At 40.2% G+C, this 22,705-nt stretch overlaps 1 protein-coding gene across 1 annotated transcript; it reads left to right on the forward strand.

Annotated features, from left to right (window-relative positions):
* Positions 1-11,815: 11,815 nt before the first annotated feature.
* Positions 11,816-22,162, forward strand: ERMN (ermin). Its single transcript, XM_070956995.1, has 3 exons — positions 11,816-12,050; positions 12,605-12,685; positions 21,262-22,162. Exons 1-3 carry the CDS (start codon positions 11,816-11,818, stop codon positions 21,726-21,728), a joined length of 783 nt encoding a protein of 260 aa, XP_070813096.1. The 3' UTR covers positions 21,729-22,162.
* The last annotated feature ends 543 nt before the right edge of the window (positions 22,163-22,705 follow it).

Below are 22,705 nucleotides of genomic sequence, written 5' to 3' on the forward strand. Positions count from 1 at the left end.
CCACAATACGAAGGTTATCTACAGATTTCCTCAGGACAGTGGTAAATATTTGGGTACCCTCCCTGACCCATGTTAAATTTTATGATATGCATCTTCTCACATATTTGGGAGACATTCATCCCACTTAAGCTTTATTGAATGGGATTTTCAGTCTTTTGTGGTGCTAAAGAAAGATGCAAAAATTGGGCTAACAGGAGAATCTTCTTCAAAACTGAGTGTGTATTGTAAGCAGCAGTGCCTCTTTGATACCATCCCCAGCTGTCTTCAAAACTTCTGCCCCTTTCGGTCCACTTGTCCATAATAGTTTTTATCAGGGGATTTATTTCTGAATAAATCTGAATAAATATATCAAATAGGATTTTAGTAAATCTGGAAAGACCAATGGATTTTTATCCCTAAGAGCTTTCAGATTGGCTGCTCCACCCTTTCTTTGCACCTATAAACTATTTTGTCCACAAGGCCAAATGGGGACAGAAAGATAAGGAGAAGGCTCTTCCCGTACTGCCCTGTGTCTGTTTCTCACATGATCTAATTGTTAGTCAGAGGAAACGCTGTGTTTAAGAAGAAAAATAGAATTCTGCTGATGTATATCTCTTCAAGATAGAAGTGAGGTTCTTGTATCCTCATGTATTTCCTAGTAAATCCCCTTTTTACGTCAAGTGCCACGAATATCCATTGGCAATTCCTGATAGCACTTTGCCTCCAGGACAGCTTGATCACGAGCACTTCATTTTTGCAATGGGATGTCTTGTGACCAAATTACTTTATGTACTTTTCATGCTCTGCTTACGTTCAGGAGCACATCATCTAACAAGGCTCCTGCTGAATTCAAATGCACAGTAGGTCCCCAGTCTTTATGGCTGTGCGAACTGGCAGTGGTGGCAGAGGGGAGGAGATGGTTTTGCTTGCATATCTGCGGCTTGCAGAAATGGAGCTTTGCACACTTGCCTTCCACTTGTGCGGTCCAGTTCTCAATGGACCAGTACCATCCATGGAGCAGGGGTTGGGGACAGGGGTGGGTTCTACTCAGTGGTGAAATGTAAAATTTGTGACTATCGGTTCTGTGGGTGTGGCTTGGTGGGGGGGGTGTAATGTGACTGGGTGGGCGTGGCCAACTTTTTTTTTTTAACTTTTCAAAGCATTTTTTCTACAACCTCTTCGGCCTAAGAGGTTGCAAAAAAATGCTTTGAAAAGCCTCTGCCGATCAGGCAGCTCAACTGGGATCGTCAGGGGCTTTTCAAATCATTTTTTTTACCACCTCTTCAGCCGAAGAGGTTGCAGAAAAAATACTTTTAAAAGTTAAAAAAAAAAAGCCTGTGATGATCGTGCGGCTCAGCTGGGCATGATGGGGGGGGGCGCAGGGATTTGCTACCGGTTCTCCGAACCACCCGCCACCATCACTACTGGATCGGGCGATCCGGTCCGAACCGGGAGCAATTCACCCCTGGTTCTACTTATCTTTACTACCAGTTCGCTATGGGGCCGCACACTCACTTTGCTTCGCTCCTGTGCACACGCGCTCTTCTACGCAAGCACAGAAGCTTCTGTGCATGCGCAGAAGCGTTTTGATGACATCAGGTCAGTGGGCAGAGCCTCCCACCAGTTTTACTACCAGTTCTATATAACCGGTACAAACCGGGGGCAACCCACCACTGGTGGGGGACCCTTGCAATAAATGTTACATAACATATGAGCATAATTGGGGCCAGAATTTCCATTGCTAAGCAAGGCAATAGTTAAGTGAGTTGCATTTGATATTTTTTTTGCCATTGTTGTTAAGTGAATCATGTGGTTGTTAAGTGAATCTGGCTTTCCCCATGGACTGCTTGTCAGAAATTGGCTGGGAACGTTGCAAAAGGATCGGTTTTAAGTCACTTTTTTCAGTGCCATTGCAATTTTGTTCTCTAAATGAATGGTTGAAGTCAAGGACTATCTATATTACATAAGCTAATGCTGGTGGCTTTTCCCTTGTAGAGGATGTTACAATAATGTTCTTGAGCTCATTGGTAGACATGTTGTTTGTCTGCAGTGAGGATATGGGAAGTAGTCTGCAATGAGAAACAAGAGTGGTTGAATGAATGCAAGAGGACTTAAGAGGAAATTATTAAATTCTGTGGCCCATTGGATTTAGTTCTGCCAGACATTGGCTTGTGTGAGGTTAGGAAGGAAGGAAGAAGTGAATGAAGTGGCCAATGGAAGGGCTGCCACTGACATCCTTGTCTGTTCAAATGCTAGATAAAGTGGGAGGTTAGGGGTCAATAACAAAAAAAGTGGAAGATGGAAACTGTTGAAAGAAGACTTCAGTGCTTTTCTCCTGTTGGAAATACCTCCTCCCTGATTTATGACTAACAAAATTGAGCAGAACCAGTTAATATTTTAAGAGTCCGGTCAAAGCAGTCATAACATTTGAGGGATGTTTATCTAAAATTGCAACAGCTGGGTCAGGTCACATCTGGGATATGGAAGAAATGGCTGGCAAATTCTTCAGATCTGTTCTACATTATGGTATGAAAGAGCTTCTCTGCTGCCTTCATGGAATAAATCCAATTTATTTAATCAGATAAAATTCCTTCACTGAAATCGGTCCTCGTCATGAAACTTTACAAATGGCTGACTTTCTGGAGCTTTTTGATTAAGTGGCATTTGTGATTGGATCAAATCTACTATTCTGGCCTGTAGGTGGCAATAATGAGCCAATTGCCATCCTTGCTCCATTGGAAAGTTCACACACAAGATTACTGCACTTTTAGGCAATTGCTATGTGATTCTCAGAGATGATCCAGTTCTAGTCCTAGGAAGTCAGAGAGATGGGGAACTCCCATCCTCATCCTGATTTGACTTTATAAATTGGCCTGGGATTCTTTGTTAAAGAGTAACTTAATTTATTTGTATGGGATGGTGACAATTTACTCTGTCTTGGAGCTGCCCTTAAGGACCAAACAGGAATTACTGCTAGTACAAAAGGCAGCTACCCAGGTACTTGCAGAATACTCCCAATATTGCCATGTGACAACATTGTTGTTATGGGAGTTGCATTGACTGCCTTTTTGTTTCTCAGGGCAAATGGGGTTCAGGGCTTAGAAACTATCTCCAATGCTTAGAGTGGCTCAGTGGCTAAGACATTGAGCTTGTCGATCAGAAAGATCGGCAGTTCGGTGGTTCGAATCCCTAGTACAGGTCTCCTGCATGAGCAGGGGGTTGGACTAGATGACCTCCAAGATCCCTTCCAACTCTATTACTGTTAATAACTGTTAAAATGCTGAAGCTAACCTATGTTGAGAAGGCGCATAGAGAAAGGCATTCTTGGGGGGGTGCTCCTGTCACTTGATACCTTTGCTGGAATGCAGTGACAGACTGCCATGAACTGGAGAGAAGGGGAACAAAGGGGGTGAATGCTTGGGGAAATGAAAGTAAGTGCAGTATCCCCTCGAGACACTGCCTCAAGGTCACTCAGCTGGAAGAAGGAGGGAGCTGCATACCAAACTACACTTGGACTGACCATTATGAAAACGTCTTGCCTGAACATGCGGGTGGGCAATGAGAGACATCTAAGGAAGGGAAAAGTTGATTTTGGCACACAATTCTCAGTTCTAGCTTTGCATTACTTGCAATACACTTGACTTCTAATAACTTCTATATAATTGACTTTACCTTTCTCAACCGATGAAGCTAAGGGTTGTTTCTATTTAGAGGTTTAAGTTGTGGCAGGTCTAACATCTTCCTTCCTTTGAAGCAGTAGGAATGGTTTCCTCTCATCCAGAAGTCCCAACTTTTCTGGAAAGCATTTAGAGATCAATTCAGGAATTTAAGCTGCATTGCCACAGTTCTAATCCTTGTTCCTGTCTTGCAATGTATCTAATGGTATCGTTATTTTCTTGTGACTTTATTGCTTTGAGGCTTTGGAATGGCGCAGTCGTTACAAACCAATAAATTATTTTACAATAATTAAGTGTATAAACTTAGTTCTTTGTCTGCTTTTCCTATTAAAGCATTAGCTACTTCGGTAGTTTAGTCATTCTTCCTTATAGTATGGAGCATTGGCTCTTTTTCTTCCTATTCATCAATTAGGATCACATTCTGTAGCATCATCCTCCATCCTCATTTGGATAAGATATTGACTTTCCCCTCTCCTAATTAATTAACTAATTAAGATAAATACACTTCTAAAATTTCTACTATTCCCAATTATGCATTATTGGGGGCGTCACTCTTTTTTTCCTATTGTTCACTGAAACAGATTTCTACCAATTTGCATATCTGGGCTATAAAAATACAGTATGGGCAACTAAAGTTAGATAGGAGCAAAGGGACACAGAAGACTCTTTGCTGCCCTCTACTGGTCATCAGAAGTTTTGCAAACCAAACATGATTAACACACATGTCTGTACATGCACACATGCATACACCCTGGTTGCAATTCTGGAACATAACTAACATCAAATCCATTTTTATTCATCTGGATAAAGATAGTATGGTAGATGAATGAAATGAAATGATTCTACCCGTTGGGCCATTTATTAGGCAAAGAAAAAACCCATCTTTTCTTTCATAGGTTTCACTCTTCACAAGGTTTATTCTTCCATTATATTCATAAGGTTTCACTCTTTGAGAAAGAAGTAAGACTGAAAGTAATTATGCATATACTGAGAAAACGAGAGAAAATCAAAGGGGAACCACAAGTGAACAGCAATTTAAACTTCTTTGTATAAAGAAATACACAAAAGCATATGAAATTTAATTTTGTTTGTTCATTTGTTTGCAGCCCATCTCTGTCTCAAGTCTCAAGTAACTCTGGAGAGTTATTATCCTACATCACTAACTTCACTTCCTTGCAGGAGATTTCAGTGGTTGCATTCTGATACTTAATTTGCCTTAATTTGATGTGATGCCAAACATTTTTTGCAATGTTATTGATCATAAAACATCTCCCAGGTTCTAACATCTGGAAAGTGAAGTGACTTGAACCCAAAACAAAAACTGGATTGATAGGCTGAAGTTCTGCTGAGGTTCTGTTTCTAACACTGAAAAGGAATATGTTCACAGAAAAAAAAATGTTTAATTTGTACATTTGTGATTTATAACCATATTAGCTACCTCACCTTTCCACTATAAAGCACACTCAACAACCTCCACGCCAAAAACAACTCAAATTCACATTAATAATAAAAAGCACAATGAAATCATAGCAAAAATAGAACATGAAACATTTATACAAACTAAAAACTGTCCCCAAATCTATTTCAAAACCCAAATGAAAGAGATGCTTTTTGATACCCTTCCTAAAATCAGAAAGGGGGACCACTTACAATGAACTACATTTCAGGAACAGCACAGTTGTTGAGTGGAAACCACAATCCTTTGGCTCCACTGCTGAGCAGCAAGAGCTTTATGACACACCCATGTGTTTTCTTTGTTGCGGGAAGCAGATCGACGGGGAATAAGTAGTGCTGAAAGCACAGGATCTGACTGAGTAAAACATCACTGAAGGCAATATATGCACACACATTAATTTTAAGCGGAGATGCATCCTTCTAGCATGTGGCACACTGGTTACCACATGATAAGAAGCCATTTGCTGAACTGCATGATTAATTGGTAGACAAGCTGAACAGGGTATTTATGTACATTTCCATATGGCATACTGCAATTAATCAATGGCACGCCACAGGATTTGGAGAATGGATCACGGACTAGTTCCCTTCAGTCTGCCCCCCCCCAAAAATACCCTACAGCCTATCAAGCAGCATATCAAAGAGATACAAATTGGGACAGGAGAGAAAGGGAGAATATTCTGAATAATAATAATAATAATAATAATAATAATAATAATAATAATAATAATAGAGCCCTGATTTAGTTCAAGGCAGTTTTAATTATCTTTAGTAGTGGACAGCTGTTGTGGCACAGTGTTTAGAATGCAGTATTGCAGGCTAACTGCTCATTGACAGGAGTTTGATCCTAATGGGGCTCAAGGTTGACTCAGCCTTCCATCCTTCCCAGGTTGGTAAAATGAGGACCCAGATTGTTGGGGGCAATATGCTGACTCTGTAAACCGCTTAGAGAGGGCTGTAAAGCATTGTGAAGCATCTAAGTGCTATTGCTATTTCCAGCTATTCTGCGATGTTACATACACAATTATTAATGATAAAATAACCAAAGGCCTTTGTATATTAAAAATTACCTCTAAGTCAGGGTTCCAATACATTCCTTTTGACTGAAATAGGTGAGCAGTTGAGGAAGAACAGTTTCCTTCAAGTTTTTTAATCTATAGGTTGTCTTCCCAGAAGCTCGCTCTCCAGTGGTACTCTGAAGAAACACCAAATCCATAAAGATGCTAGATGAAGAAAAAACAACCCCACTATTCATTTTGTCATCTACTGGTAGATTTTCACAAGCAAGCTGACTCCCCCCCACCCCAAGGCTAGGTTTTCTTGATGCCCTGGAAAGCAGGATTTTTCTTCTTCTCCTGTTTGATAGCTGGATAAAGAAGGCAGCTGTAGGAATCAGCTGCTGCTGATAGCAGTGGTGGGTTGCTACCAGTTTGCTCTGGATCGGGCGAATTGGTGGCGGCGATAGCAGGAGGCTCTGCCCACTCGCCTGGACGCTTCTGCACATGTGCAGAAGTGTCCAGCGCGTGAATCAGTGGTGGGTTGCCCCCGGTTCGCACCGGTTCTATAGAACCAGTAGTAAAACCGGCAGGATGCTCCACCCACCGACCCCGACGTCATCAAAATGCTTCTGCGCATGTGCAGAAGCTTCTGTGCTTGCATGCAGCCCCTTTGCAAACCAGTAGTAAAGGTAAGTAGCTTGAATGCACGTGTGCCCACGAGCAAACCAGTAGCGATGGGTTTTGAAACCCACTACTGGTTGATAGGCATCTATTTGAGCATGGCCTGTGAGTTGTTGCAAAGGTGTTTTGATCAATCATTAACATTCAATAAATTGCCTGTTTGTCTTATTAATCAGCGATGAAAGATGGGTCTTAATGGATGATCCCAGAGTGGCAGGAACATCAGAATATTCAATAAAGTCATGCTTTGTAGATTTGCCTCAGATTTGCCTTGTTCTACTTGCTTAGAAGACCACTCAGGCAATCTGTTTTGTTTTTTTCAAATAAAATCTCATTGGAGTCAAACTTGCCTCCAAGTGACTCCATAGACATGTCCTTGTAGCTTTCTTGACCACCGTATGGAAGCTGGTTGACAGTGCTTCCTTCTAGCCTTGGTGGTAACTTCCCTGTCTAATCTATAGCCCTGAGATTTCCCATCAAGTCTAACTCTGATTAGCTTTTTGATATCAGCTAACATCAGCTAAGTGCTGCCATCTGCTGCATCACTGAAAAAAATGTGCATTGTTTTCAGTAGCAGGTGCTGCTGCTAACAGCAGAGCTATCTAGGAAAAAAATCAGCCTGTCAGAGAAGAAGGACATTTAATGGCTAGTAGAAAAATTTCCTTAACTTCCATAATACCATCTTAATTTTAGGCCTTCGAAACAAAAGACAAACAGAACCGTGTTGTTGCAACACAGTTCCTGGAAAACCTAGAAATGCTTATTTTTTAATTAAAATATTCATTATTCCTTAATTACTTATGCCTCTGTAGTTGCAGCTCAAATAAATATGCTGGCTCTTTCTTAATGTGTTTCTACAAGGATATGTTCTCACTATTCCAGAGTTTACCTCCTAAAAGCACTTCTTTTCATACTTCATGTAGGAGAGGCCATCCATCATCTTGGCTGAGTAGTGGATTGAGGGCTACAAATAGACACCTGATCGGTAGCCTCAAGGAGCTGCTTTGATAATGTCCTAAGTCTGGATCCAATGGGAATTGGTCAGATATTTAATATACTATATGACAGTGATGGCTAATCTTTTTTTCCTCGGGTGCCAAAAGTATGCGCGTGCATGCTATCACGTGCGCACACATACCCACACCTATAATGCAATGCCCCTCCCATATGCCCCGCTCCCTGCACATGCGGGCAACCCCCCCACATGTGCAGGGGGCAGGGCATGCAGGAGGGGTGGGGCATGCACATGTGACCCCCTCCCTCCGTGCATGTGCGTGTGACCCGCCTTTTGGCCTCACGTTCCAAAACAGCACTGGGGGTGGGAAGCCTTTGCCTCCCAAAATGGCTGGGAGGGGGGTTGGGAAAGCCTCGCCTCCCAAAACAGCACTGGGAGGGGAATCACCGGAGATCTGGGAAGGCACAGGCAGCAGAAAGTGAGGAGAAAGGTACATCCCCCCTCTTGCAGGGCAGACCCGAAAATCAGCTGGCCAGCGGGAAGCACGCACACATGCACTGTGGAGCTGAGCTGGGCGACGGCTCGCGTGCCCACAGAGAGAGCTCCACGTGCCACCTGTGGCACATGTACTATAGGTTTGCCATCACAGCTATATGATACTCCAGGGGTAAAAATAGTAAGATAGTAAAGGTAAAGTCCTCTCTGAGTTAAACTAAGTTTCTAGTAATAAACAGTTTTCTTAGAAACTAGGAGACCTTGAATTTTAGTCTTGCCTTGCTTGCTGATTTTCAGAAAATCATTCAATTTATAATAATAATAACTTTTATTTGCGGTCACAGACCAAAATACAAATATAATTGCAAAAGAACATGGGGAAAGTAACATCATAAACAGCTGGCTACCAGAAGCCTTGGCTGAGAGGAATTACAGCATTCTCCTCTTATAGTTACAGCTCTTAATAAATCATTCAATTTAAAAAGAAGGCTTTAGCAATCTACTTCTGGAAAACTGCATAGATTTGTCCCTGTGGTCAACAGGAATCAAGGTAGACTTAATGGACCATTACTTATACTTAACTAATTCACTCTAGTGTCTAGAGAAAATTACCCACTTACCGTGTATTTATGTATATACTGATTTCCTTGCTAACAAGTCTTGTACCTCTTTCAGCACCAAAGAAAGAACATGGCTTGAAGACAGGCAGAACTGTGCTCTTAGGCAGAGTAAGGCAATTGTTTCAAACAGCAGATGCTGAAGACTCCCAAATGATCCTCTTGAACATTGTTGTTCTGACCTCTGCATCACACCCATATTTAATTGTACACTGCCCAGAGTCACTCGGTGAGTGAGATGGATGGTCTTCAAAGTTGGTATATAAATAAATGTCCAGTTTGTCCCATGAGTCTAAGCCAGGGGTGTCAAACGCGCATCGTCATCATGTGACATATTATGACTTTTCCCCCCTTCGCTAAACTGGGGGTGAGCGTGGCTAGCAGGTGATGCATCTGGCCCATGGGCCATGAGTTTGACCTGCCTGCTCTAAGCTAGACTGTTATCTCAAATCCAGAGGAGAATAGTATCCCATCATCCAGTTTGAAATAAGGTTCAACTGCAGTCCAGTTCTGTACAGCGACTGAAAACGAAGCACTATCTAGTATTTCACCAGAAACAGCAAAGTAAATAGAAAAGAAGGTAGACTCTAATAGGAAGAGCTTTGGGATGCAGGTACTAAGGATGCCAGATATAGAAAACATCCTCTTTCTTGGGAGTTGGATTTATTGGGACCAGTATTCATCTAAACAGACAAGTATCGGAGACTAATGGATCTGTGGCAGCCAAAATCTTACATTTTACATCTTACATTTGGCCATTGCCATTTGAATCTGATGCAATAGTGTCTGATGTAATATCTTGATGTATGATGTAATATCATGCTGTATAAACCCAGTGATGGTATTGATAAATCATGACTCCCTATGTGTGAATCCCAGCTGTGGTTTTATTTAGCAAATCTTGGCCAATAAACCCAACATAAAAACCTTGTCACAGATTGCAATCTGAGCATGGGCTTGTAAGGGGAAGACAATTGCTTGGGGAGGGGACTTTCAGGCAATGCCATTTCCCTACAACAGAGAAAGAGATCTCCTTCATGAATGTTATCATGTGCAAGGTCTATCACTTAATGACACAATTTATTTGCACACAAAGCTAGGGCATTCCTTAACCACCTCCATTTTGTTTCTCAGTGATGACTGACCATCAGAGATCAATCAGATATTCGGCTACTAGCAGAATCTCAGTGACCACTTAAAGCAGGAGTGTTGAACTTGTGGCCCAGATACATCACGTGCTGGCCATGCTCACCCCCGTTTTAGTGATACGTCACGTGACGACAACATGACGTTGTGAGTTTGACACCTCTGACTTAAAGCTTTTAGACTTTTCTTCCATTTCTCAATATTGGAACTGAGCCTAGTAGTTTGACCGTGGAAGAAAAAAAAATGGAGAAAAATACAACGCTTACATCTTCAATGGGAATATCATTCAGCTTAAATTGTTTTTCTACAGAAGTAGATCAATGTTTCCCTTGGCTGAATTTTATAAAATATGTACTCCTAACATTCCATCCTGTTTATTCTGTCACTCATGAACTTCATGGCAGAAAGGGGAATATTCCACTTTTGATGGGAAGCAAAAATGGAAAAAAAAAAAGATAGGTGGAGGCTGTTCTTCTTCTGGGCTGAGGAAAGATGACGATGTTGGATGCTCACATCCTTGACAGATGGGTAGCGGGCCTCTTCGCCTCTGGGCAGGATGAGCAAGGCATGCAATTGTGATGCCTTGGAGATACATAATAATATCCACCAGAAGAGAATTTTACAGCACATCACTGGAGCTTATCTGGAGAAGCGCCACACCCAGACAGCTGCCAAATGTTATCTTGTTGTTGTATAAGATACGTATGCCAAATAGTCTTTGGAATCTGGATGGAGAAGGGTAGTGTGTTAAAAGACTGATCTGAGGTTTTGTGGTGCAGCAATGCTGTAAACCAATTTCTTATCTTATCCACTGAGTCCTGGGATGGAGGAAAGACACTTTGGTGGCCTCCTTGACCTGTAATGTTCAGACAACTCACTGAAACATTTAAGACCATAGAGAAGTAGAATTGAAGACAGATCTTCAAGAACTACTTGACAGTTGTGTCGCTAAATGGTAATCTCCCTTTTGCTGCTTTGACTCAACAATCCTAAAAATGTCTCCTTTACATTATCAACAACAGAACTTTACTTTGTGGCTACTTTTGTCAAAACATTCATTTTTAAAAAGCATTATTACCATATGTAAGACTTTATTTTAATTTTTTTAATGCCAGGTTGAAAACGGGGGAGAGGACATGAGAGAAGAGTATACTGTACCCAGATTAACATGTCTTGAAAAAAGTGATGCAATCACATGCAATCACATGCAAGATTACCCAGTGCCCTTCACAAATGTCAAATGAATTCTTTGTCTGATCCAGAAGGATATCAAGGTTTAAGCAGAACCTATTGGGGAATGTTAATCTGTTTATACTGCAGTACTGTGCCTTAAGGTGGTCACTTGGTGTAGATTAAAAGGTTGGGACAATCACACTCTTGTTTCAAGGCGAGCGGACAAAGAAGCTTTATGGTAGATGGACAAAAATCTCTGCTTATTTCAGCGGGGCTGATATGCGGAAAGCTCAGCTTTGCATACCAGCACAAAAAGCTTTGTTGCTTGTAGATTGTTTGTTTATGTAAATTGAAAATAGTGCATTTATTATGCAACAGAAAGGCTAAGTGACAGGAGAGCTACCGATTGGCTGGCTTTTTTGTGAGGAGAGCTCGGACAAACCCAAGATACATCTATTCTCTATTTTGGTTACAACAACTTGAAGGGAAGGGAAGCTTGTTGATTCTTCAACAATTCTTTATTCAACACACAAACAAACCTACACAGAACAATTGGTTTGAATATTGCAATAATTATAGGATTTTTTTATTGTCACTGGATACAAATCTGCAAGGAAGCAACTGGACGTTACCTTCATTATGACAGAAAATATCCAAGCTCCGACCAGTATTAATCGGAACATGTCTTCTGAAAAACCTCAGCTCCAGGTCATTGATATTATTGATCAACTAGCTAATTCTTCTGAGATACGTCCATATGAAATTACAGAGATTAATCCTGGCTCTCCCTTTGTAGAAGAAAATCAAGAAGGTGCTAAACATTTGGCAGAGAATTCGGCACACCAAATTTCGGATGCTACAAAAGAACTTCAAGGTAAAATGACATTGGTAAAATTGTTCTTTTCAGTAGCTTTAGAAAAAAATAATGAATTTGGATTTTGTTCTATTGCATCATAGTTCAGTAGCATTATTTTTAAAGAATGTTACATTTTTTAAAGAATGATGAATAATAACCCAAGGTTACAAAGGACATCCCCCCCCCCAAAAAAAAAATCTTCTGAGCTTTTAAAAAGAATGTAAACAAACAAATATTCCTTATTTTAGATAAGGTCTAGATAAAATTAACTACTTTTAATTCTTACTTATTTCAAATTGAAGAAATGTAATCATGTGTACTACATGTTCTTGTTGAAAGTAGCCTGATTTAAAAGAATTGTATTTTGGCTGAATTTTGTCTCAGGCTGATAATTTTAATTGACTTTACTTATAAGTCCACAGTCTTTAAAAAAAAAAACCAGTTTAATTGCAAATTTAGTTCACCTCGAGTCCCAGCTGAATTGTACTGTGAAGGGATTAATAACTGCAAGTTATAATCATTAAGCTTTGTTTTTAGGGAAATATCACTTTTATACTTTATATCTTTTCAAGGAAAGCCAGAAGGAAAAAGTGAAGAAAAAAATTGTCTCGTTTACCAGGAATCAAGAGTCTGTGAAGAAGAATCCAGAGACGGTGAGAAATACACTTAGTTTTTGGAAGTAAAGAAACATCGTGGATATTGTGAATTGCATCATGATCTAACTTGAGTTATAGACAATGGGTTCAAGTTTATTTTAATAGGTTACTTAACATGTTTACCCTGCTTCAGATTTAAATTAATTATAGCTATGCTCCATCAAAGTATGAGGACTTCACAATAGCCTAATTTTGCTATCTAACAGCATCTCTCAAGCCAATATTATTTCAAGGGCTCTTTGCAATGCCCAAACTGGGTTGAAGAGTTGGCGGTAGTAATTCAACACATTTGAATAGATCCAGGTTGAAAAAGGCTTCTTACATGAATAGATTAGTAGTCTACATTTTTTTCCCTCCTTGTTTGGAGGCTAGACCCTGCCTTAGTGGAAATAGCTGCCATAGATGTGTGAGAGAGTGGCAGAATCAAAACAGCCATGGGAACGGTTAACCCTTGCCTGTTGTTGCAGTTTTGGTTAAGATGATCGGCAAAAGCCATGCTTAACCTTGGAAAGGAATATTTCTCCAGCCTCTGTGAGAATCTTTATTGTGGGGATAAAGCAGCCTCTGGGATGGGAAAATGCTTAGGAGGAGAGTGTTGGAGAAGAAATAGTTAAATACAGGATGATTGACCTCTTGTTTACCAAAGCACATGCCCATTGCTTTCCTGAATTTAAGGAATGTATAGTTTGGTTCATTTCCACAGAAATGAATACACTGAAGAAGAGGAAATAGGAGAGCTCCATTTATTTTATCAACTTCTATCCAGTCCCAAATGAACCAATAAATGTTGGCTGGAAAATTCTAGCTAGCTTGTGACAGTGTTTTTGAACTGAGTCATTATAAGGCAGCAATGGCAAGAAACAGTATATATCTAGTCCACATTTAAGTCTGGCAATTTTTTGGGACTAGAGGCACATTTGTAATTTTTAAAACACGATAGGTACTCTCACAAAATGGATGTTAAGGAAAACGGCTTGCTTATTCACAAAATGGCTGCCATAGTCATTCATAAAAGAACACTTTCTCCAGGACCCCAAAATTCTCTTTTCTGCCCAGCTTACCTTTGGCTTCCTTTTGAACAAGTGGGGTATACAACACTTTCACAAGAAGTGAGACATGAGATTTTTAAAAACAATTTTCTAAGAATGACTGAAAGACACATATTACCAGAAATAGGAGGCATTACAAGATAATCATATAGAAGCAGATGTTTTGTTTTGCATATCACCGCCATGTTTCCTGTTGATATCTGGTAGGAAATAAATAAATCACAATGTGTATTAAAACTCATGGATGAACAAAGAGAAAAAAATAATCCTCACTGTATTTGTGACATCCCTAGATCCTAGATTTGTTTTATTGGAATTGTTACCTTGACATATAGTCGATGATGTTCTAATCAAGAGACCAAGTAAAACTTGCTTAAGGGTTAAGGCTATCATATCTCTTGGAGGCAAGGAAGGTCATTGTTCCATGAGGCAGGCACCACGACTGAGAAGGCATAACTTCTAAGCCCCACAAGATGATATTTCCTAATAGAAGGGACCTAGAGAATGCCAATCCTGCAGATTCTGGTGGGCAAAGCATAATGGCCAGAGACAAATGGTCCCATGTCATGTAGGGCTTTATAGGGGACAACCAGCATTTTGAATTGTGCCTTAAAGCCCACTGGGCGCTAGTGCAGCTCACAGAGATAACTGCCCATATTCTGAACCAGCTGCAGCTTCTGAATGTTCTTCAAGGCCAGGCCCACATAAAGCACATTGCAATAATCCAGCTGAGAGATGACTAAGGCATGACTGATCATGCGTTGGGCCTCTTGGTCTGGCAACAGGAACAACTGCACACAAGATGCATCATTATAAAGGCCTTCTAAACAAGAAGCTGTGTGCTCAAAAAGACCCCCAAATTGTTCACCTACTCTGTTTGGATGAGTGTTATGGCATTCAGAGAAAAAGATTTTTTAAAAAATCACTGGATTGGATGTGGTCAAAACCCATAGCTACCTAATCCTACTAGGATTAAGTTGGATCTTGTTCTTCTCCATCTAGATCCTCACATTTTCCAGACACTTGGATAGAACCTTGACAGTGTTCATTTGGTTGACCAAGAGTAGAAACATATGGGTATCATCAGCATATTATAACTTGGCCAGTGTCAATCTCTGTGGGAGTTCTTCCATTCTTATAGGAATTAAAAAGAAGCTTCTTATAGGAATTAAAAAGAAGTGGAGATATAGTAGACTAGACCTGGGCATTTAACAGCCCATGAGTCACATCCGGCTTACAGGCTGTTGCAGTCAAGCCCACTGTCATCGGTGGGATAAAGCATCATTGGTGGTGGGAGGTGGGGTGATGTCATTGTTGGGGATATGGCATCAGCAGCAGGGAGTAGGGCATCAGTGATGGTGGGCCTCCATAACAAGCCCAGTTTCTCATGTGGCCCCTTGGGAAAACCACCATTAATTGTGGTTGAACCTTGCGGAATTCCACAAAAGCGGGGGCCTTGAACATGATCGCTTCCCACTGACCAATACTGGCTGGAACCATCCCCAGAGGAAGGAGGATAATAGCACCATGCCTCCCAATTGCAACCCTCTGAGTTGCTACAGAAGAATACCATGAGTGATGGTATCAAAAACCATTGAAAGGTCAAAGAGTGCCAGGATGGATTCACTGCATCTATTTTGTGCCAAAGGGCATAAACAAGTGCAATCAATGTTACCTCAGTGCTATAACTAGGTCTGAAACCTGACTGAAAATGGTTTGGAATCCTTTGAGGGGACTCTAGAACTGCAGGCCGACTATCTTTACAACTTTCTGTGAAAGACAAAGATTGGAGACTGGGCAAAAATTGTCCAGTTCTGCTGTGTCAAGCAGTGGTTTTTTGGGCAAAACTTCCTCCTCTTTCAAATCAGGCAGCACCAACCCCTCTACAGAAAAGCATTAACCACTCCATAGACCAGCCATATCACACATCCCAGGAAGTCTTCACTAACCAAGAAGGATATGAATTCATACCTAAAATGGCTGAACACAAAACATTGAGGCCACTTCATCAATTCTAAAAGGTTCACATTTTTCTCAGATAATCTGTAAAGACCAGATCGCAGGCATCTCAATAGGACCTGTACAATTGTAGTTCAACTCCAAATGACTCCAAGCAACTTTATCTGACAGGAGCATAGAACAATGCCCTGCAAGTATTCCTTAAATTCCTCTAAATTTAATTCATCTAAACAGGATCACTGACCAGCTCTCTGTAGATGCACAAAGAGAAGAGGATGGAAACTTAACTGTCAACCATTGAGGTAGACAGTTAGGAAACTAAACTCATGCAGATTAATACTATTTCTATTATAAGATTATAGAATCTTCCATACCTAAATGTACTTTCTTGCTCTTTTCCTTTATTTTCATGAGAATTAGGGAAGGTCTTTTCTGAGATGCTTCCTCAGATTACAGTTCTGGTCCAGACTCAGGTTTCTTTTCTCTAACTGTTGTCTTGTTAGTAACTCTTCCTTCTGTTCCTCAAGATTATTCCTTCCATCCATCACAATAATTACATTTTCCCACCCTTATCATCATGACATAAAACCTAAGGAAGGCTCTTACTTTGGCTCAGTTGAGTTCATTTTTTCATTTTCCTCCAAAAGTGCTGTAGGCATCTCTTATGCTGTTTTGTCAGGAGGAATTCCTCTAAAAAACCAGGGAGCTCTCTGGTATCCATGCTCATAGTGGCTCCGGATTATTGTGATTCAACCCAAAACTGCCATAGCCCGCTCATTATAAGCTGAGCCACTGCTTCTTATGGTAGATGGGAGCATGTACAAAAGGGAAATTTACTTTAGCTTTGAAAGTGACTGCTTGTTACAACTTTACTACAGTTAAGTGCTATTACCGCAACTGAATTTCATCAATGCCATTCCTAAGGTGATTTAAGGAGTAAAAAAATATCCTCATCTGAGAGATGGCAAAACATTGACTCTTTTAAAAACATAGGCAGATTATGGCTAAGAAGGCATGCAAATGATTTGCTACCTGATTCAGACGAAGCCTAGTTTCATTGCTTGTTATATTTGAAGACATGTGCAGTATAAGATCTTTCTAAAGCAAAACAAAAAAAATCACATAATCCCACATAATAGTTGGTTTAGAATATAATTCTAAGACTTGCGTGGCCCCAGTCCCTATCAAATACAGGCAGTCCTCAATGTACAACAATTTGTTTAGTGACCATTCAAAGTTATAACAGCACTGAAAAAAGTGACTTATGACCGTTTTTCAGTTACGACCTTTGCAGCATCCCCATGATCAAAATTCAGATGCTTAGCAACTGGTTCATATTTATGACTGTCACTGTATCCGAAGGTCATGTGATCACCTTTTGTGACTTTCTGACAAATGAAGCCAATGGGGAAGCCAGATTCACTTAATAATCATGTTACTAACTTAATAATCAGGTTACTAACTTAATAATTTTTCTTTATTTTTTTAATTTTTTTAATTTGATTTATATGCCGCCCTTCTCCGGAGACTCAGGGCGGCTTACAATGCATTAAGCAATAGCCTTCATACTTTTGTATATTTATACAAAGTCAGCTTATTGCCCCCACAAACTGGGTCCTCAATTTACCTACCTTAGAAAGGATGGAAGGCTGAATCAACCTTGAGCCTGGCGAGATTCGAACTAGCAGTAATTGTAGGCAGCTGGATGATAATAACAGGCTATTAGTCCACTGCGCCACCAGGCAGTAATCAGGTTTCTAACTTAATAATCAGGTTACTAACTTAATAATCAGGTTATTAACTTGGCAAGAAAGATTGTAAAATGGGGCAAAACTCACTTAACAAATGTCTCACTTACAAACAGAAATTTTGGGCTCAATTGCAGTTGTAGGTTGAGGACTGCCTATTACTCCCTAAAGAAACTATTAATAAGTCTTCCTACAGTGGAGTTCTGTGCTTCACAGGACATTTTGAGAAGATGTTGACTCTTTACCTACACAAGAATTTGGCAAATGGTGCTTAGTAAACCTTGGTGAAGCTCCCACATTGCGTTAGCCATGGCTTGTTCAATTTGCTAAATAAAGCACACTCACTGTCTTCCCACAAGAGGCTAAGCCAAACCCAACACTTTCCGGGTTAGCATTATGTATGAATCCAATGTGTGTCTTGAGAGCTCTGCAGATTGGTACAATTTTTCCCATTTATGCCATTTATCTCTATGCATTTTTATTTGGCATAAAGTAAGGATCATCAAGCCCCTTAGAGGAAGGCACAGTCAAGGAAGTAGGAATCATACAGACTTTGACAATACATTTTAATGCAACAATGATGAGCTGGGAATATAAAATCTTGGAAATTGTGATAGGACTCTCCAGCCCTCATGGGTTCATGTGAGATCACATGTGGTCTCACATGAACCTTGTGATCTTTGAAAGTTCAACTCTTTTCTTTCTGGGTTTTCTGCAACCTGAGCTACCATTTATTAAATATTCCACTAACCAACAAGGCCATCTATTGATTGTTTAGGTCTAGAGGTAATCCTGGTTTATTTTCAGGCTCTTTATAAATCTCTCCATTAAGGGAAGATAGCATTACCAGATCAAACACAAAGCTGAAACTAGTGGGATACTGGCATTAAGTATCTTCACTGTTCTGTTTATTCCAAAGTGATTACAGTTCTTTCTAAACAGAGATTTTCAAAATTATCAGGTGTATGCTAACTCCTGGCATAACTTCTATTGAATGAAAAGGTTTAATGCTACTTCTTCCCCATGGATTTAAAAGCACAAGGCTAGTACAAATCCCATTTTGCAAATCAGGTTGAATTAACTTTGTTCAGTGAAGGCTTTTGCTTGCACAGGGCTTGCTAAGTGTCTGATTTCACAGCCTTCACACTGCATTAGTGCCCATGATTCACATTTCACATGACTAAGCTTGGCAAATCATTCCAATCATTTAGAGCCACTTTAACTGCATGTCAGAAACCATACTTATCCAGTGACCCAAAGGGGCACAAGAAGACACTTTTCTGTCTGTCCTGCAGTGCTGATATACATACACCGAATTTTTACGAAGTGACTTTGGGTGAACGCCCCCAGAAAAGGCTTCAACTTATTTATCTTCAAACTTAATATTTTTGTGGGAATCAGACCTAGATGTTAGTATTTTCTAGTTTGGTAATCAGGGAATAAAACATGATTTTTTTTTCTGGTTCCTGAGAAAATCTCCTATTGATTCCCTTCCTCTCCACTTATAAAGAATCAAACAAAAAATAATGAGAAAGCGGAGATAAAAAGCTTAGATAACTATGCATGAATTACTGTATTGTCAGGACAAGAAGATATAGATATTTATGTAACATTTTATATTGACTAATCAATTATATGTACAAGCTATCAACCCCCCCAATCCCAAATTATGAGGCCCACTTTCGAATACACACATACACATATGACTACAGCGTTAAAGATTTTCGATGTTGCTTTGTAAATTTGTCAGAGTGGCTGAGAAAATGAGATCAATTTACGTTACTGATAAGTTACCTATTATACCATAGTAGATGTCCTTAATTGCTTCTGAGAAATCATTGTCCTTATTAAGGCCCACTTGGTTTTCTAGATACGTTTTTTAATATTTCTTTGGTGTTAAAAGTTCCCTTCCTCAGAGTCTTTGAGAACTAACATTTCTGAATAGATTGATGGCAGTGATGGCTGCTGGTTATCTCTAGATCACGGGTGTGAAACTCACATTGTCACGGCGGCATCACATGATGTATTGGGACTTTCCCCCCCTTCACTAAGGGGGGAGTGGCCATGGCCAGTGCGTGATGCATCCAGCCCGTGGGCCGGGAGTTTAATCTAGAGCCCTGCTCTAGATTATGCACACAGATGAACTCAAAGACAGAGTGCAGGCCATTGGCTGCTATTTTAGAGATCCATGTTTACAACTATGGAGTTTGTCATTCCTAACATGGTTTGAGACTAACCAGACTCAACTTGGAGACCTTCAGAAGTGTTAGATTTAAGTACTTATCATCCCCAGTGACATGAATACTGATTATATTTGTTAAAAATAATGGAAATTGAGTCCAGGACATCTGGAGGACATCAGGTTGAGGAAAGGTGCCCAAATCCACCATGTATTGCAATGTATCTATTTGAAAATAATAAGAGGAAGATTTAGAACACTGCTGCCTTGGTGATAGCATAAGGCAGACAGAGGCAGATTAGCACAATGCATTAAAGCATACATAGAAAAGAGGTTATCACAATATATCCAAAGGGCAAGGCAAATAGTTGGAGAAAGAAGTATGTCTCTAATTCAGAGGTACCATCATTAATGAAGGAAAGGAATCCCTGAATGGGTGTTGGATATGAACTCTAATGCAGGTAGTCCTTGACTTATGACCACAATTGAGCCCCCAGTTTATGCTGTTAAGTGAGGATTTGTTAAGTGAATTTTATCCCATTTTAGGACCTTTCTTGCCACAGTTGTTAAGTGAAACATTGCGCTTGTTAAATTATTAACCTGGTTGTTAGGTGAATCTGACTTTCCCACTGACTTTGCTTGTCAGAAGGTTGCAAAAAGTGATCACAAGACCCTGGGATGCTGCAACAGTTATAAGTATGAACCAGTTGCCAAGCATCTGAATTTTGATCACATGGCCACGGGGATGCTGCAAAGGTCGTAACTCTGAAAAATGGTCCTAAGTCACTTTTTTCAGTGCTGTTGTAACTTTGAACGGTCACTAAATGAAATGGTATACATTGAGGACTACCTGCATAGAATCTATAGATAATGACTAACCTAAAAGACAAAACTTTAGTGGAGATGCGAGGCATAAAACTAATCAAGGATGTGATTGTCTCCAACAGGCATGGCAAACATAAGGCTAGTCCAGCAATTCAGTAGTACAGTACAGTAGAGCCAATTTTGGTGTGGTGATTAGGATGCTGGATTAAGAACGGAGAAACCATGTTCTAGTTCAGCTTTAGGCATGAAAGTCAAATGAGTGATCTTGGGCCAATCATTCTTTCTCAGCCCTAGGAAGAAGACAAGGGTGAACCTCTTCTGAAAATGCTGCCTAGATAACCACATGGACTTGTCTAGGCCATTGCCAGAGGTCAAGGCCGAAGCAGGGGTGAAATGCTACTGGTTCGGACCGGTTCACCTGAAAGCAGGAAATCCTGCTTTCTAGCGAATCTAAATCACGTGGCACAGCTGTTCCCCCCCGTTCTACTTACCTTTGAAAAGGCTTCTTAATCCTCCTTTTTCAGCATTGTGCAATAGTGCATGCAGTGCACATGCGTGAAAAACATGCATTTGGTCTGCAGTGAACCAGTAGCAAAGCGAACCTGTAGCAGACTTCAGAGCATTTCACCCCCGGACTGAAGGTTTAAAAAAAAAAAAAAAAGCTACACCAAAAGTTAATAATATGAGTAAATGATTATCCTGAAGTCTGTTACTAGGAGGGAGCCTTAGTGAACTTATGGGTTGAGCCAGACAAGTGTAAACTGTCTGCTTGTTAGCATATTGCTATATTGTGATTGTTGTTATTTGTTACAGGGCTCCATGAGAAAACTGCTACTTTAAGTACTAAAGAATGTCAGGGGGAAGAAAATGTCCCATCCAAGCTTCAGGATGAAAACATCAATAGCCCTACAGAAACAGAGGAGGAGCAAGGAAAGACACAGTCGAACGAGACCAGCGAGCAAATTAAAGAAGAAACCCTGTTAAAAGACAATGAGAGCCTAACGGAAGAAGATTGGGAAGGTGAAGATGACGAATTTCAACAGGAAAACAGTGCGGCTTCTCATAAAAAAGGGCAAGAAAACAATAATATCCAAGGCCTTCCTACCAGTCCCAGCTGTGCCTCTCAGACTGAGCAATATGATGACCAACCAGGGCCCCTGAAAAAAAATGATATCTCTAGGCACAGTTATTCTCGCTATAACACAATATCTTATCGGAAGATCCGGAAGGGAAACACTAAACAGAGAATCGATGAATTTGAGTCCATGATGCATTCATAAACTGAGGCAGAGAATCAAATAGGCTTGCTAGGATTCTTCCTTTCCGTCTAGCTCCACTCCAGATGTTTCTCCATCTACAATATCAAGTTATTGTAAAGTCTTCGGTGGCTTCAATCCAACTAAATGTAGTAGTCCTGACTAATGGTGTAACAAGAGGCTCCCTTGCCACTTGGGAGTTAGCCACATTGACCGCATGAAGGTTTGCTTCTAAATAAATATATACATAAGATCAGGATGCATGATTGCAATCCTATACACACTTAACTGGAAGAAGTCCTACTCAATGTAATGTAACTTACGATGGCAAGTACGTACCTACATATCTTGCAACAAACTTGTGGTCTGACTTCAGGCCTACTGATTTCAGTGGACTTAGATGCAACTGATTGTAGCTGGATCGAGGCCCAGTATGTATTGTTTGATTATAGACTTAAACAGTGTAACTACTTCTATTTTAAAACGACAGTTTTAGGATTTAAGTCGATAGTGCGATCAATTTACCCTAATTTGATTTTAAAGATACATTTCAAACAAAATGTTTCTGTCCATTTTTGGTACATCATTGATACTTTGTTCTGTTTTTGCCGGTTTTTCTATAGCGCTATCCTGCATAAGTTCTCATCAGCATTTCATGTCAATCTTAATAAATTACATATACTGACTAATTCAGCCCAGTAGCATCTTTCTAAGAGAGTGATCCACTTCATGCTTATTTGACAGACAGAGTATAGAAAACAAGTTGCTTTGAAAATATGACTCATTAGGGTTCTATCAACTACAGTCCTATACACACGTACCATCAAGTACAATGGTTTTGAGGGCAGGACAAGAATCAATGGATGGAAACTAATCAAGGAGAGAAACAACCATGAAATCATCTTTGGAAAACTTGGGGCACCTTATTTGGTTTCCCCAAAAATACAGATGACCATGCAATTGCTTTCCTAAGATAACCAAGCAAGTAGATGTGCATAACA

The sequence above is a fragment of the Pituophis catenifer genome, unplaced genomic scaffold, assembly GCF_029215685.1.
Source record: "Pituophis catenifer annectens isolate HBS135680 unplaced genomic scaffold, rPitCat1.0.hap2 SCAF_1, whole genome shotgun sequence".
Classification (NCBI taxonomy): domain Eukaryota; kingdom Metazoa; phylum Chordata; class Lepidosauria; order Squamata; family Colubridae; genus Pituophis; species Pituophis catenifer.